This window comes from Arachis ipaensis, chromosome B8 (assembly GCF_059453495.1).
Source record: "Arachis ipaensis isolate K30076 ecotype BB chromosome B8, ASM5945349v1, whole genome shotgun sequence".
NCBI lineage: Eukaryota > Viridiplantae > Streptophyta > Magnoliopsida > Fabales > Fabaceae > Arachis > Arachis ipaensis.
This window is the reverse complement of record NC_142443.1, coordinates 108454385-108472019: the sequence shown is the minus strand read 5'-3', so window position 1 is coordinate 108472019 and position 17635 is coordinate 108454385. Positions and strand designations below refer to the sequence as shown.

General features: G+C 38.4%; 2 protein-coding genes and 1 non-coding gene across 6 annotated transcripts; 2 read left to right on the top strand and 1 right to left on the bottom strand.

Moving 5' to 3' along the window:
• Positions 1-316: 316 nt before the first annotated feature.
• Positions 317-5231, top strand: LOC107613232 (protein EMSY-LIKE 3). Of its 4 annotated transcripts, none has more exons than XM_016315131.3 (10): positions 317-756; positions 1697-1905; positions 1998-2107; positions 2197-2452; positions 2648-2866; positions 2950-3018; positions 3474-3719; positions 3806-3874; positions 4031-4094; positions 4890-5231. In XM_016315131.3, exons 1-10 carry the CDS (start codon positions 729-731, stop codon positions 4937-4939), a joined length of 1320 nt encoding a protein of 439 aa, XP_016170617.1. In that variant the 5' UTR covers positions 317-728; the 3' UTR covers positions 4940-5231. The 4 variants fall into 4 exon arrangements, with proteins under 4 accessions (XP_016170617.1, XP_088352184.1, XP_088352185.1 ...); XM_088496058.1 differs by having other exon boundaries at positions 318-756; positions 1697-1858; positions 1961-2107; XM_088496059.1 differs by having other exon boundaries at positions 318-756; positions 1697-1858; positions 1961-2107; positions 4442-5231.
• A 1298-nt stretch (positions 5232-6529) lies between these two features.
• On the top strand, positions 6530-7204 carry LOC107611261 (uncharacterized). Its single transcript, XM_016313211.3, has one exon. The coding sequence runs from the start codon at positions 6530-6532 to the stop codon at positions 7202-7204; it is 675 nt and encodes a 224-aa protein (XP_016168697.2).
• Positions 7205-14084: 6880 nt separating this feature from the next.
• On the bottom strand, positions 14085-14192 carry LOC148549189 (small nucleolar RNA R71). Its single transcript, XR_015897570.1, has one exon. It is a non-coding gene; the product is annotated as a small nucleolar RNA R71 (small nucleolar RNA).
• Between the last annotated feature and the right edge of the window lie 3443 nt (positions 14193-17635).

Genomic DNA, 17635 nt, shown 5'->3' with positions numbered 1-17635 from the left:
TCGAAAAAAGAATTAAAAGAAAAGTTGAAATTGAAAAATTGGTATCATAGCCAAGTTAACGATTAAGGATAACACTTTCTCTTTAAGCAACACTTTTAGTGATACGCTTTTAAATTAATAACAACCACAAAATAAAAAACTTCTTAACCAAAAGATGAAACTGACAACTTTATCAGCCACCTTCTGTTTTTTCTACTTTTAATTATATGAGGTTAAAAGCTAGTTTTTAAAAATGTTGTGATTCAATAAATAAATACATCAAAATGAATTGTGGGTTAATTCTATAAATATTTTTAACAGTTTCATCAAATGGAGCTGGCATGGACAACTCCATCAAATACTTTGCCCAAAAACAAAGATCAAAGTAGTCAAAAATCGCAGTATCCTTCGTGAGAAAGGACAGTGACAGGTTGGTAGTTCACTCAGCATTAGTGTCTCTACTTGGAAAAGAAAAGCCGACTCGCACCCATAACACTGTCCGAGTCCGACCCGACAGGAAAAAGATTTCCATAGCAAACTTTCTTCGATTCCACCATCAACCACCGCCTGCGTCCATACACTCCTCTCCCCCGCGACTCCCCGCGCCTGATTCGCCCTCTGTGTTTGTCTCTCTCTCTCTCTCTCACACACACACAAAACTTCGGTGCAGAAAGACAAAAGAAAGGGTTTTTCTGCGCGTTCAACTTGGTTCTGGATCTGGGCACTTCAATTTCCGGTGCAAACTGGCTATGGACTACGAACCCTACGACAGTAGTGGTGAGCTTCTCTTTCTTAGTTGCTTTCTTTTTTTTCTTTTTCGTCTATCTATGTGAAAAATCAAAACTTACTGTTAGGGTTTCTAGAGTTAGGGCATTTTTTTGGATTTCGTTGCTACTGTTCTCTTACTTGACCAAGCTTGTGTATTTTTGTTGATTTGAGGAGGTTTTCTCCTTGGTCCCGAATTCTTATGGTTTTATGCTATGCTGTTGAAATCTAGGGTTAAGTTTCGTTTTGTTTAATCCAGTTAGAAACTTCATAGTGTGTTCTGTTGATGCAAATGATTCTTTCTTTTCTTTTCTCTTTCTTTCTTTTTTTGTGTGTAAATTGAGATATTTGTACTTATTTTTGTCAACAAACTCAAGTTTCTGTTGACAGTGTTATTTGGTGCTGAAACTGCAAGCATAAGTGTTCTTGTAAAACTGAGCTTATCTTTTTAATTTTTAATTTTTCATTTTTTTTATGGTGTTGTGGATGGTGAGGTAGTCAGACGCGTCGAAGGGGCAAAAGGTACCATTAGCGGGTTAATGATTTGATGCAAGAAGAGCAGGAAAATATTCTTAAAATGAAGAAAGCATTCATTTTTTTCCCTTTTATGTTTTGGGAAGTAATATTAGTAGTTTACATGATAATAGATAAAATTGTTTAGGGTTTTAGGAATGTGCTATTTGAAAAGTCAGAGCTGTTTTGTTTTTCAAAACCAACAGGTAGTTCTATTTTTAATTGCTGTCTATTTCAACATGTTTAGCATCTTAGAACTTATTTAACTCGAGTCCTGATGGACAGCACTGTTCCATTCTTACGAAGTATTTTTCGCTTGTGCTTGTGTCATGAGAGAGATTTTTACTGAGGCTGAAAAGATCTGGTTGTTATATATTGCAAGAATTTATGGTCCAGTTGCCTGTTGTATACTTATATTTGTATCCATTAACTTGCGCAGGAACTGATGATGATCTTCCACCAGCACATCAGAATAGGATTCCCAGAGGGGGACGTCTTGCTGGAAATGGAAGATCTGCTGTAGGTTCAATTCCATTCCCCAGGATGTACCCGGATGTTGATATGGAAGCTCAAATTCATCAACTTGAGCAGGAAGCATACAGTTCAGTTCTACGAGCCTTTAAAGCTCAAGCTGATGCCATTACTTGGGTACATTTTTTATTTTGATTTCATCTATCTAATATTTTTTAATTTGTTTGATCAGGTTTAAATGACTGCTACATGACATGTATTTTCTTCAGGAGAAGGAAAGTTTGATAACAGAACTAAGAAAAGAACTGAGGTTATCAAATGAGGAACATAGGGAACTTCTAGGCCGTGTTAATGCAGATGATGTCATACGAAGGATAAGGTTTCATATACTTTTGGTCAATGCTTGATTAATCAACATTGTCATTCCCTTTCAATTGCATTGAACACTATACTGTATGTTAATGCTAGGGAGTGGAGACAGGGAGGAGGCCACCAACCTGGCCTGCTGAATACTGGTCAAGCGATTCATGATTCAATTCCAAGCCCTACAGTCTCTGCCTCTCGTAACAAGAAGCAGAAGATAACAGCATCTGTTCCGTCACAATCTTTTGGTGGACCTTCTCCTCCATTTCACCCCCAACCAGTGGCGACACCTCACCAGCCCTCTTCATCTGTGGGAAAACGTGGATCTGTTCCTGGAGCTAAGGGCAAGAAGCAAAAACCTGTAAGTAAACCATATGTTTAGTGCTCATCCATCTTGTTTAACTTCACTGACAGTGGGTTTGGCTCCTTGCCAGCCACTGAATAAATTCTTTGTTATTAGGGTAAAACTTAAAGAATAGATTAGATCACTAGAACATTAAAAGAGTGTAATAGTATGTGATCGACATCATTAGGTTATTTCGACTTTTGTTTTCAGGGCCAGATGGTACCTGGTGGATCTTCATTAAAGCTGCAGCCACCAACAGGACCAGGTGGAAGGAATCCATTGCCTAATAGAGTTACTTCTGGTGCCGTCATGGGTGAGCATGCTGAGGGAGCATCATTTAATTCATTAATTGGTAGGAGAGTGCGGACAAGATGGCCAGATGACAATAACTTCTATGAAGCTGTTATTGCTGACTACAATCCAACTGATGTACCGACAACCCTTAATCACTTTCATATTTCTTTGTCTGCTAGTGCCTAGCTGAGACACTTTACTTCAATTAACTTGTTTAGGGACGACATAATCTGGTTTATGACATGGGGAGTGCAAATGAAACATGGGAATGGGTACATCTCTCTGAGGTATGGTGTGACATGGTTCTATACGTAGTTAAAGTTTATGCAATGTGGCACGAATATATCATTTTAATACTAATTGCATAGTTGCAGTAATAGATATAACATACTGATGGAAACTATTGTTACTTAATGAGTTAAATCATGAAATATTTTCCTCTAAATACAGGTGATGCCATTTTGACTAGTATTTTCACCCTTAATTGCATTTTTCATGCTTTATTACATATACACCAGCCGTTAACTTAAAATACAACTTTTCGATTAGGTGCGAAAGGAAACTTTCAAACTGGCATGATGTAACATTACTAGTTTCACTTTAATCTGGTAACAAGTATAATGTCAACAATTTCACCATGATGACTCTGGTTACTGATTGTATGACAAGAAAAGTAGTCTCGGATAAATGGTATTAATCCTTGTTTTTTGCTAATTCATGCATGGTATTATTGTAACTGCAGATCTCTCCTGAAGATATACAATGGGTAGGTGAGGATCCTGGAATAAATCGTGGGGGTTTTGGCGGATCCGGTCAAGGGATACATAGGTCTGTAGGACGTGATAGTGTTCCAGGAGTAGCTGCAGGAAGAGGTAGAGGAGCCCCAAAGGGGCAATCTAGGAAAGATTTCCTGTCAACACAAAATGGTATTGGAAAAAAGGCCCCAGAGGATATACAAATACTTCACACAGACACACTAGTTAAGGAGGTAGCTGAAAACCCTTGAATCAATTTGTTTGGTTAATATTGGTTGATCATTTTTTTTGGCAAACTAATGTCTTCCCAACTTGACAGGTGGAGAGGGTATTCAGTGCAAATCATCCGGATGCACTTGAAATTGAGAAAGCCAAGAAAGTGTTGAAGGTAAGGGACTTTAATCTGTTATATAGTTATCTGCCATTCTCTCTCTCTCTCTCTCTCTCTCTCTCTCTCTCTCTCTCTCTCAAAAAAACCCCCCAAAAAGCCACTCTCCCGGGTGAATGGTGTGTCAATGAATAATCAGTAATTAATTTAATGCAGGAACATGAACAAGCTCTAATTGATGCAATTGCCAGACTGACAGATCTTTCTGATGGTGAAAGTGGTACTTTTCATCTTGTTTGCCTTATTTCATTACTATCTGATGTGATTTATCCATTCAGAAGTGATATATCTTTTGGAAAGCAGAATAGGATAACCATACTTTGGGTGTTAAATGGGTCTATTATGTGCTAAATCATAATAAATTTTTTATTAGTTCACATTTCTGTGCTTGTAACTTGAATTTGTTTGCATGTTGACATAAAATGGTGAAATTTAACCGTTTTGGAATATTAAAACTTGTTTTCGGTTTCATTTTGTTTGCATATTCACTGTTTTTGCTTTTATTTTCTACTATCATCTTTAATTACACAAGTGTCACCTTATTTTCAAAATAATTCCGGTTTTTAGGATCTTTCTTTATGGGAAGCATTGGAGGGGAATGAAGAATGTTTAAAAGAACGTTTAAAGGAAGCATTGTTTTGAAAGAATGTTTCCCATTTTATTTTTTAATTACAAGATCATGTAAAGGAAGCCGACTGAAGAACTGCTGGGAATTTGCTAATTAAAGTTAATAACAGAAAATGGAATCACACCCGTAGCTGTTCAACTCATGCTATTTGACAGAATGCCCAAATTGTTGTACTCCTATTTCAATTTTTCCACTTTTCTTTTTGCCTGTACCAAGCAAGCTGCATTAACTTGATCCAAGCTATTTAAAGCACAGTTTAGTTATATTCTTCCTGTAAAAATCATCTAAATTTACTATTCTGTTTTCAAGTTAATCGTCATTTTTACTGTTAGTAGTACTAAACTCAGTTCTGCATATCCTCTGTGGATGTTCTTAACTTGTATGCAGATGAAGGTGGCCGCCATTTCTCACATGTTCAGTCGATGGATCGAGAATGACAGAGGTGAGAGGCTGTTGCAGAACAACAGATTAAGCACTGAGTTAACCAAATTCATGGAGTAGAGTGTCTTTCTCTTGTAGACTTGTACTATGCCATTAAAAAAATGTCGCCGACAGATGATAGCTCTAGTTCTAGGCTTGTGTGTTTTGTGTATTAGCCATCAAGTAGGATGGCAATCATGTAGTTTGGTAATAATTATTGATTATTGGGGGGTTCCTAGGACCAGGCCTGCTTGTATAAAACGTGTGATATTATGATTGTGTATAAATTCTTGTATTTGTTGTGTCAAATTATCAGTCTAGTCTTAGATTTTCCTTTCCCCTTGAATTTGTCTCCCATTCACTCGTCGTCTCATCTGATCCTGCCATTATAGTGTGTGGATCCTATTTCCCATTTTGATTTAACTTTGGGCCTGTGGGTTTTGTCCTGAGTTTTTATATTGCTGTAAGATTCTGCAACTTTCAAATTTCAAATCTTTCTAATCTTTTGACGCAAAAATAAAAATCTGGGTTATCTATCTGTGCAATATGCATGTGTTGCTGAGGCCATAGAATGTCTTATCTAGATTGATGGGTATGGGTCTATGGGATTTACGTTTAAGACGTGTAGACCGTTAAATATTTTGGTTGGCTTCGAAGTATTTTAAGATTTGAATATCATATTAGAATATTATATTATCATATTAGGTTCAAAGTTAAGAGAATATTCTTTGGTAAATTCTATTTATATGAATGAAATACCATAATTTTAGTTTCTACTTTCTTTGACTATATCTAATTCTCATGTAATGAAATATGAATAATAAATAAGAGACTTTTATTAATGTGTTATTTTTTTGGAAATTAATTATTAAAATATTTTTTAAAATTAATTATTCAACTTTCACTAAAGTGACAATTGATTTGTTATTTTATTTGTAATTATGATTAATTATAATAATATAAAAATATGATGTCTGGATAATTTGTTTTAAAAGAATGATATTTTGGTGAATAAATAACCATTTGTATCCATGAGAGATGAAAACGCTGACATTTGTACCCATGATAGCTCGAAACTAACCTTGTACCCATGAGAGATGCTGTCCGTGTGACAAAAGTGTCCCGCCTTGGATCTGAGCTTGGTTCGTGCCTTTCCGAACCTACGTGGCACTCCCAAACCCTCCCCCCAATCTGAGCCAACCATTCACCATCATCATCTTCATCTTCTTCACCATCACCATTACCATAACCTCCATAACCTCCATCACCATCACCTCAGCACCGCCACAGCCACCTCCCTTCACCACAACCTCCGGCGACAACCCACACCGCCGCGCCCCTTTCTCTTCTTCTTCCCCTCTTCTCACCTCCGTTGAGCCTAAAAACCACAGCGCCAGCTCCTCCTCTCCACCAAAACAGCAAAATTTTCAAACACCAGCATGAATCAAAATACACCTAAATCCACTAACATGCATTTCTAACTAACCAAATTAAGCAAAATGAACTAAAAGCAATACAATGAAAGAAACAGAACTCAGGAAAAAATGCAGGGGATGGAAAATTATTCTTCTGCAATTGTTCCACACAGCCTCCAAAATCAGAACTCCATGGAGCTCAAACTCCACTCATCAATGGCATCACTGGGACCCGTTCCCCGCAAATTAAACACCGTCATCTCATCCCATTCCAAATTCCCACACTTCTCTCCTCCGAAGCGCTCCAATTGCTCTCTCCCTTCCACTCCTCTATGCTCCTACGCCGTTCCCGATTCCAAGAACCCCACCACCAACAGCAACAAGGTCCAACCCCGTCGTAAAAACGCCACCCCCACTGGTCGTTTCGCTCAAAAGACCCAAACTTCACGGAAGGAGAATCTTCCCAAAGAACCAAAACCCAAACTTGATAATACTCATAATAGGGTCGACCAGAACCGCCAAAACGCACTGTTTGATGCAACCACCCTAAACGTTAATTTGATTGAGTTGTGCGAAGAGGGTAAGCTTGCTGAAGCTTTGGAACTCATGGGTCAAGGTTCATTTGCTGATTATGGTGTTTTTCTCGCCATGTTGAATTTGTGCGAGGGTACGAGGTCGCTTGAGTATGGGAAAAGGGTTCATGAGTTCTTGAGAAGATCGAGGTTTCGAGGGGAGGTTGAATTGAACAATAGGTTGATTGGAATGTATGGGAAATGTGGTAACATGAATATTGCACGCAAGGTGTTTGATCGAATGCCAGAGAGAAACATGAGTTCTTGGCACTTGATGATCATTGGATACACTTAAAATGGTGCTGTGGTTTCTGGGCTTAGCGGAGGTGAGAAGAGGGGAAGAAGAAGAGAAAGGGGCGCGGCGGTGTGGGTTGTCGCTGGAGGTTGTGGTGAAGGGAGGTGGCTGTGGCGGTGCTGAGGTGATGGTGATGGAGGTTATGGAGGTTATGGTGATGGTGATGGTGATGGTGAAGAAGATGAAGATGATGATGGTGAATGGTTGGCTCAGATTGGGGGGAGGGTTTGGGAGTGCCACGTAGGTTCGGAAAGGCACGAACCAAGCTCAGATACAAGGCGGGGCACTTTTGTCACACGGACAGCATCTCTCATGGCTACAAGATTAGTTTCGAGCTATCATGGGTACAAATGTCAGCGTTTTCATCTCTCATGGGTACAAATGGTCATTTATTTATATTTTGGTATTAAATTTAAAAAAGGTGGTAGATTGATAAAAAAGATCTAAATAAGAACTAAATTGCATGACCAAAAAAAAAAAGACTATTATCTTTTTATGTAACTCGAACTCTCACCTTTTCTTCATTTCATATTTAAAGGAGGAAGGAAATCCTAATAGGATTTTTTTTTGGTCATGGCCTAATAGGATATTATCTTTGTCTTTTTCCGGACTTAAAGGGCCCTAAGGTGGCCATGACCCAACTCCTCCTTCTCCTCTCTCCTCCTTTTTTTTTTTTTCAAAATTAGCAGATAGAAGTATTATTAATAAAAGTTTTTAAGAAAAGTCTAAACTAGCTATCTTTTTTCTTTTTGTACTATGTTGTCACCAACATCATTTTTCAACGTTCCAATCGGCAAGATGACTAGAGATGGGACTTTGGTCGAGCAAGACATAACAGACCAAGAAAGAGATTTACTCCAACGAAGTTTAAAGAATTTGAAAAAAAAAAGAAGAAGGTTTCTCTGGTACCACTATTTTAGTGCTGGGAGTAGAAGATTGGATGTAGGGAAAGGAAGAAGAAGCTGGCGGCGAGGTGAACACTGATATGACGAGTGAAGGAAATGAAGGAGAAGGTTGCAACTGAACCTATGGTGACGTGGTCATAGGCGATCACGAAGGAGAAAATCACAATCAGACTTACGCCAACATGGTTATAGGGGAAGCACCAAGACTGGAAGATGAAAGCTTAGAGTCCGAAGAGGAGTAGATAGATGAGGAAGCTGTACTTGAAGCAGGAAACACTCAGAAATGAGCTAGAGGAACAGAGAAAGAACAAAGTAAAGCGGAAATTAATGTAAAAGACATGGGTCAGGGGCTTTTTAACTTAATTACAAAAGGGGAGGCCAACAGGGAGCTATGAAAACCATGGTGGATATTCCTCATAGTTAAACTCATAGGAAGGGAAATCGGTTATGAAGTGATGAAGAGGATTGAAAATCTGTGGGGTAGATTAGTTGAGCTTGATGTTATAGACCTTGGAAATGAATTTTATTTAGTCAAGTTCTATTCTCAAGAAGATCTGGATTTTGCTCTCCTAGAAGGACCATGGGAGATATATGATCATTACTTGGTGGTAAGGCTTTAGGAGCCCAACTTCAACCCACTTCTAACCACCATTGATAAGATCACAGCTTGGATAAGATTGACGGGACTACCTATAGAACTCCACAATGAAAAAATACTAACGAAGATTGGAGGCCTGATAGGAAGAATTTGCAAGGTAGACTATCACATTTATGTAGAGGCAAGTTTGCTAGACTATGTGTGAAAGTTGATTTAACAAAGCCTCTGCTAGGTAGATGTGTGGTGAATGGAAGTGTATCAAGTTGAGTATGAGGGCATTCATCAAATATGCTTCACATATGGATATGGTAAAGCTGATCATGAAGAAAATATTGTGCCATTTGGAGGAAAAGGAATGAAACAACTAAGGAGACCAACAAAGAATCGGAGGAAACTAGATTGGTAGAAAAGCACACAAAATCAGTAAAGGAAACTATCCAAATAGCTAAGGATAAAGAAAAGCTGTGATGGAAATAGATAGCAACAATTTTGGTCCATGGATGGTGGTACAAAAGTAAAAAAGAAATATGAGAGAAACTGAGAAAGATGGAGCTGGCCCCAGCCATAGAGGAAAAGATAAAGAAGAAAACACCATCTCAAAATCAAGATTTAGTGTCCTAGACACAGAGATAGAAAAATAGGAAGAAAGAACAAGGGAAATTAGAAATCATGGAGGCTAGTAACAACAAGACCACCAATGCACAAACCAAAGTCAATAACAACATAAACTATCGAAGAGTAAATAACAACACAGTGTCACACAAAAAAGAAACATCAAATAGAAATACAACAAAAGAAAAAATACAGATCAACACACACAAGGAGAATGACAACAACAAAAAAATAGAAGATAACAACATCAACATACACAGAGAAAGAATTGAATAAAATTCCAAAAACAGAGTAACTAGATCTAACAACAAAACTCACATGAGGGAGGGTAATGTCATTATACTGGAACCTATTGTAAAGGAATATGAAGTTGAGCAATACTAATAACGCCAAAATGAAGGGGGGGGGGGGGACCCCCAGATCCAGGAAAAAAAGGAGGACTATAAAAGAGTTCATGGAAACTGAAATGGAAAATCTAATCAGGGACGTCAATTTTGAAACACCTAATTGTAATGCTTTAGGAGATGAAAAATCTACTGATATGTAGATCAACTAAGCACCCAGTCTGTTCCAATAATTACTCTCTCATGGAATGTGAGAGGGGCGGTTAGTAAGCCTTTTAGCTAAACCTGTAAAGAGCTTTGCAAACAGTACAATCCTGACTTGGTTATTCCCATGGAAACAAAGATCAGCGGTGAAAAAGCTAAGAATGCCATTAGGAACTTGGATTTTGAAAACTACATCATTGAAGAAGCGGGAAGGTTGATGAGCGGATAATTTATACGCTTTTTGGCATTGTTTTTAGTATGTTTTTAGTAGAATCTAGTTACTTTTAGGGATGTTTTCATTAGTTTTTATGTTAAATTCACATTTCTAGACTTTACTATGAGTTTGTGTGTTTTTCTGTGATTTCAGGTATTTTCTGGCTGAAATTGAGGGACTTGAGCAAAAATCAGATTCAGAGGTTGAAGAAGGACTGCTGATGCTGTTGCATTCTAACCTCCCTGCACTCAAAATGGATTTTCTGGCGCTACAGAACTCAAAATGGTGCGCTTCCAATTGCGTTGGAAAGTAGACATCCAGGGCTTTCCAGCAATATATAATAGTCTATACTTTGCCCAAGTTTAGATGATGCAAACTGGCGTTCAACGCCAGCTCTCTGCCCAATTCTGGCGTCTAGCGCCAGAAACAAGCTGCAAAGTGGAGTTCAACGCCCAAACTGGCACAAAAGCTGGCGTTCAACTCCAAGAAGGACCTCTACACGTGAAACACTCAAGCTCAGCCCAAGCACACACCAAGTGGGCCCCGGAAGTGGATTTATGCATCAATTACTTACTTCTGTAAACCCTAGTAGCTAGTTTATTATAAATAGGACCTTTTACTATTGTATGAGACATCTTTTTGAATCCTGGATTGTATTTTGATCCTGTGATCTCGTTTTGGGGGCTGGCCATTCGGCCATGCCTGGACCTTCATTACTTATGTATTTTCAACGGTAGAGTTTCTATACTCCATAGATTAAGGTGTGGAGCTCTGCTGTTCCTCAAAGATTAATGCAAAGTACTACTGTTTTCTATTCAATTCATCTTATTTCGCTTCTAAGATATTCATTCGCACTTCAACCTGAATGTGATGAACGTGACAATCATCATCATTCCCTATGAACGCGTGCCTGACAACCACCTCCGTTCTACCTTAGATTGAATGAGTGTCTCTTAGATCTCTTAATCGGAATCTTCGTGGTGTAAGCTAGAATGATGGCGGCATTCAAGAGAATCCGGAAATTCTAAACCTTGTCTGTGGTATTCCGAATAGGATTCAATGATTGAATGACTGTGACGAGCTTCAAACTCGCGAGTGCTGGGCGTAGTGACAGACGCAAAAGGAGGGTGAATCCTATTCCAGCATGATCGGGAACCTCAGATGATTAGCCGTGCCGTGACAGAGCATCTTGGACCATTTTCACAAGAGGAGGGGATGTAGCCACTGACAACGGTGATGCCCTTGCATAAAGCCAGCCATGGAAAGGAGTAAGACTGATTGGATGAAGACAGCAGGAAAGCGGAGGTTCAGAGGAACGAAGGCATCTCCATACGCTTATCTGAAATTCTCACCAATGATTTACATAAGTATTTCTATCCTTCTTTTATTATTAATTTTGAAAACTCCATAACTATTTTATATCCGCCTGACTGAGATTTACAAGGTGACCATAGCTTGCTTCATACCAACAATCTCCGTGGGATCGACCCATACTCACGTAAGGTTTATTACTTGGACGACCCAGTGCACTTGCTGGTTAGTTATGCGAAGTTGTGACGATATGTTTAGACCATGGTTCTGTGCATCCGTTTTTGGTGCCATCACCAGGGAATCAATTTCGAACAATAATTCACAACCTGTGTAACAATTTCGCATACCAAGTTTTTGGCGCCGTTGCCGGAGATTGTTCGAGTTTGGACAACTGACGGTTCATCTTGTTGCTCAGATTAGGTAACTTTCTTTTTGTTTTCTTTTCAAAAAGTTTTCAAAAATCTTTCAAAAATTTCTCCTTTGTTTTCGAAAAAAAAAAAGAAAAAAAAATGTTTTTAAAAATATATTTTTCTTCAGAATTTTTAAGAATGAATTTTAGTGTTTCATAAAGCATGTGAAGCATGGTTGGCTGTAAAGCCACGACTGTAGGGCATGTTAGGTGTGTCATGTCTGATTTACATGCTAGAGCTTGGCTGGCTCTCAAGCCATGCCTGACCCTTTGATTGGAGCTTTAGACTAAAGAGCATAAGATTCCTGGAATTCATATTAAAAATTTTGGAATCCTTATTTTTGTTTTTCAAATAATTTTCGAAAAAATACAAAAAAATTAGAAAATCATAAAAATCAAAAATATTTTTTGTGTTTCTTGTTTGAGTCTTGAGTCATGTTATAAGTTTGGTGTCAATTGCATGTTCATCTTGCATTTTTCGAAAAAAATTCATGCATTCATAGTGTTCTTCATGATCTTCAAGTTGTTCTTGGTAAGTCTTCTTGTTTGATCTTTGCATTTGTATGTTTTGTGTCTTTTCTTGTTTTTCATATGCATTCCTGAATTCTTTATGCCTAAGCATTAAAGAATTCTAAGTTTGGTGTCTTGCATGTTTTCTTTGCATTAAAAATTTTTCAAAAATGTGTTCTTGATGTTCATCATGATCTTCATAGTGTTCTTGGTGTTCATCTTGACATTCATAGCATTCTTGCATGCATTCATTGTTTTGATCCATAACTTTCATGCATTGCATCATTTTTCTTGTTTTTCTCTCTCATCATAAAAATTCAAAAATAAAAAATATCTTTCCCTTTTTCTCTCTTAAAATTTCGAAAATTAGATTTGACTTTTTCAAAAATTTTTAAAATCTAGTTGTTTTTATGAGTCAAATCAAATTTTCAATTTAAAAAAAAAATCTTATCTTTTTCAAAATCTTTTTCAAAAATCAAATCTTTTTTCAATTTTTTTTAGTTATTTTCGAAAATTTCAAAAATATTTTTCAAATTTTTTTTTCTTAATTTTACATCATATTTTCGAAAATAACATCATCAATTAATGTTTTGATTCAAAAATTTCAAGTTTGTTACTTACTTGTTAAGAAAGATTCAAACTTTAAGTTCTAGAATCATATCTTGTGATTTCTTGTGAATCAAGTCATTAATTGAGATTTTAAAAATCAAATCTTTTTCAAAAACTAATTTCTATCATATCTTTTCAAAAATATCTTCTTATCTTCTTATCTTTCCAAAATTGATTTTCAAATTTGTTTCAACTAACTAACTAACTTTTTGTTTGTTTCTTATCTTTTTCAAAACCACCTAACTAACTTTCTCTCTCTATTTTTCGAAAATATCTTCCTCCTTTTTCAAAATTTCTTTTTTTTTATTAATTATTTTAACTTTTGATTTTAAACTTTTCAAAAAAAATTACTAACCTTTTTCAAAAAAATTATTTTTCGAAAATTACTAACTCTTTTTCAAAAATTATTTTTCGAAAATCCTCTCCCTCTCTCATCTTATTCTATTTATTTATTCATCTACTAACATCTCTTCCGCTCATCTCTTCCTCACATCACTCACCAAATTCGAACCCCCTCTTCTATCTGTGTTCGAATTTTTTCTTCTTTTCTTCTTCTACTAACAATAAGGAACCTCTTTACTGTGACATAGAGGATTCCTCTTCTTTTCTTTTTCTCTTCTCTTTCTTATGAGCAGGGGCAAAGAAAAAGGCATTCTTGTTGAAGCTGATCCAGAACCTGAAAGGACTCTGAAGAGAAAACTAAGAGAAGCTAAATTACAACAATCCAGAGACAACCTTATTGAAAATTTCGAACAAGTAAAGGAGATGGCAGCCGAACCCAACAACAATAATACAAGGAGAATGCTTGGTGATTTTACTGCACCTAATTCCAATTTACATGGAAGAAGCATCTCCATTCCTACCATTGGAGCAAACAATTTTGAGCTGAAACCTCAGCTAATTTCTCTGATGCAGCAGAACTGCAAGTTTCATGGACTTCCATCTGAAGATCATTTTCAGTTCTTAACTGAATTCTTGCAGATCTGTGATACTGTTAAGACTAATGGAGTAGATCCTGAAGTCTACAGGCTCATGCTTTTCCCTTTTGCTGTAAGAGACAGAGCTAGAATATGGTTGGATTCTCAACCCAGAGATAGCCTGAACTCTTGGGATAAGCTAGTCACGGCTTTCTTAGCCAAGTTCTTTCCTCCTCAAAAGCTGAGCAAGCTTAGAGTTGATGTTCAAACCTTCAGACAGAAAGAAGGTGAATCCCTCTATGAAGCTTGGGAAAGATACAAGCAGCTGACCAAAAAGTGTCCTTCTGACATGCTTTCAGAATGGACCATCCTGGATATATTCTATGATGGTTTATCTGAGCTATCAAAGATGTCATTGGATACTTTTGCAGGTGGATCCATTCACCTAAAGAAAACGCCTGCAGAAGCTCAAGAACTCATTGACATGGTTGCTAATAACCAGTTTATGTACACTTTTGAGAGGAATCATGTGAGTAATGGGACGCCTATGAAGAAGGGAGTTCTTGAAATTGATACTCTGAATGCCATATTGGCTCAGAATAAAATATTGACTCAGCAAGTCAATATGATTTCTCAGAGTCTGAATGGAATGCAAGCTGCATCCAACAGTACTTAAGAGGTATCTTCTGAGGAAGAAGCTTATGATCTTGAGAAACCTGCAATAGCAGAGTTAAAATACATGGGTGAACCATATGGAAACACCTACAATCCATCATGGAGAAATCACCCAAATCTCTCATGGAAGGATCAAAAGCCTCAACAAGGCTTTAATAATGGTGGAAGAAACAGGTTTACCAATAGCAAGCCTTTTCCATCATCCACTCAGCAACAGATAGAGAATTCTGAGCAGAATCCATCTAGCTTAGCAAATTTAGTCTCTGATCTATCTAAGGTCACTGTAAGTTTCATGAATGAAACAAGGTCTTCCATTAGAAATTTGGAAGCACAAGTAGGCCAGCTGAGTAAAAGGATCACTGAAATCCCTCCTAGTACTCTCCCAAGCAATACAGAAGAGAATCTAAAAGGAGAGTGCAAGGCCATTGACATAACCACCATGGCCGAACCTGTAAGGGAAGAAGAGGACGTGAATCCCAAGGAGGAAGACCTCCTGGGACGTCCAGTGATCAATAAGGAGTTTCCCTCTGAGGAACCTAAGGAATCTGAGACTCATCTAGAGACCATAGAGATTCCATTGAACCTCCTTATGCCATTCATGAGCTCTGATGAGTATTCCTCTTCTGAAGAGAATGAGGATGTTACTGAAGAGCAAGCTGCCAAGTTCCTTGGTGCAATCATGAAGCTAAATGCCAAATTATTTGGTATTGAAACTTGGGAAGATGAACTTCCCTTGTTCACCAATGAACTAAGTGATCTGGATTAACTGACATTGCCTCAGAAGAGACAAGATCCTGGAAAGTTCATAATACCTTGTACCATAGGCACCATGATCTTTAAGGCTCTGTGTGACCTTGGTTCAGGAATAAACCTCATGCCCCTCTCTGTAATAGAGAAACTGGGAATCTATGGGGTACAAGCTGCTAAAATCTCATTAGAGATGGCAGACAATTCAAGAAAACAGGCTTATGGACAAGTAGAGGACGTGTTAGTAAAGGTTGAAAGCCTTTACATCCCTGCTGATTTCATAGTCCTGGATACTGGAAAGGAAGAGGATGAATCCATCATCCTAGGAAGACCTTTCCTAGCCACAGCAAGAGCTGTGATTGATGTGGACAGAGGAGAATTGATCCTTCAATTAAATAAGGACAACCTTGTGTTTACAACTCAAGGATCTCTCTCTGCATCCATAGAGAGGAAGCAGAAAAAGCTTCTCTCAAAGCAGAGTCAACCAAAGCCCCCACAGTCAAACTCTAAGTTTGGTGTTGGGAGGCCACAACTAAACTCTAAGTTTGGTGTTGGGAGGTCTCAACAAAGCTCTGCACATCTGTGAGGCTCCATGAGAGCCCACTGTCAAGCTATTGACATTAAAGAAGCGCTTGTTGGGAGGCAACCCAATGTTTATTTATCTAATTTTATTTTTGTTTTTCATGTTTTCTTAGGTTCATGATCATGTGGAGTCACAAAATAAACGAAAAATTTAGAAACAGAATCAAAAACAGCGGAAGAAAAATCACACCCTGGAGGAAGCACCTGTCTGGCGTTCAACGCCAGAACAGAGCATGGTTCTGGCGCTGAACGCCCAAAATGGGCAGTATCTGGGCGCTGAACGCCCAAAATGGGCATCATCTGGGCGCTGAACGCCAGAATTGCACCCTGGAGAGGAGCTGGCGCTGAACGCCCAGAACAAGCATGGTTCTGGCGTTCAACGCCAGAAATGGGCAACAAATGGGCGTTGAACGCCCAAAATGGGCACCAACCTGGCGCTGAACGCCCAGAGTTGTGTGCAAGGGCATTTTACATGCCTAATTTGGTGCAAGATTGTAAATCCTTGAACACCTCAAGATCTGTGGACCCCACAGGATCCCTACCTACCTCCACTCACTCTCTTCTCTCTTCTCAATCATCCTCTATTCCCAATAAACACTCTTCCCCAAAACCCTTCACTTATCACCTCCATCCCTCTTCCCTATTAACCCTTCACCACTCACATCCACCCACTCTCCCCCATAAACCTACCCAATAAACTCCACCTACCTTCAAAATTCAAATCAATTTCCCACCCAAACCCACCCATATGGCCGAAACTTAAACCCCCTCCCTTCCCTATATAAAGCCTTCCATTCTTCCTCATTTTCACACAACACAACCCTCTCTTCTCTTCTTGGCCGAAACACACCTCCCCCCTCTTCTCCATCTTTTCTTCTTCTTCTTCATCTAATTCTTTATTTTCTTGCTCGAGGGCGAGCAATATTCTAAGTTTGGTGTGGTAAAAGCATAAGCTTTTTATTTTTCCATTACCATTGATGGCACTTAAGACCGGAGAATCCTCTAGAAAAGGGAAAGGGAAGACAAAAACTTCCACCTCCGAGTCATGGGAGATGGAAAGATTCATCTCCAAAGCTCATCAAGACCACTTCTATGATGTTGTGGCTAAGAAGAAGGTGATCCCCGAGGTCCCTTTCAAACTCAAAAGAAATGAGTATCCGGAGATCCGACATGAAATTCAAAGAAGAGGTTGGGAAGTTCTAACAAATCCCATCCAACCAGTCGGCATCCTAATGGTTCAAGAGTTCTATGCCAATGCATGGATAACCAAGAACCATGATCAAAGTAAGAACCCGGATCCAAAGAACTATGTTACAATGGTTCGGGGGAAATACTTGGATTTTAGTCCGGAAAATGTGAGGTTGGCGTTTAACTTGCCTATGATGCAAGGAGATGAAGATGGAGCAAGCAAGAGAGCCCATTCATGGAGCTCAAGAGGCGCAGGAAGCTCATCACCATGAGATCCCGGAGAGGCCTCATATGCATTTTCCTCCACAAAACTATTGGGAGCAAATCAACACCTCCCTAGGAGAATTAAGTTCCAACATGGGACAACTAAGGGTGGAACATCAAGAGCACTCCATCATCCTTCATGAAATAAGAGAAGATCAAAAAGCAATGAGGGAGGAGCAACAAAGACAAGGAAGAGACATAGAAGAGCTCAAGGACATCATTGGTTCCTCAAGAAGGAAACGCCACCATCACTAAGGTGGATTCATTCCTTGTTCTTATTTCTTCTGTTTTTTGTTTTCTCTATGTTAAGTGCTTATCTATGTTTGTGTCTTCATTACATGA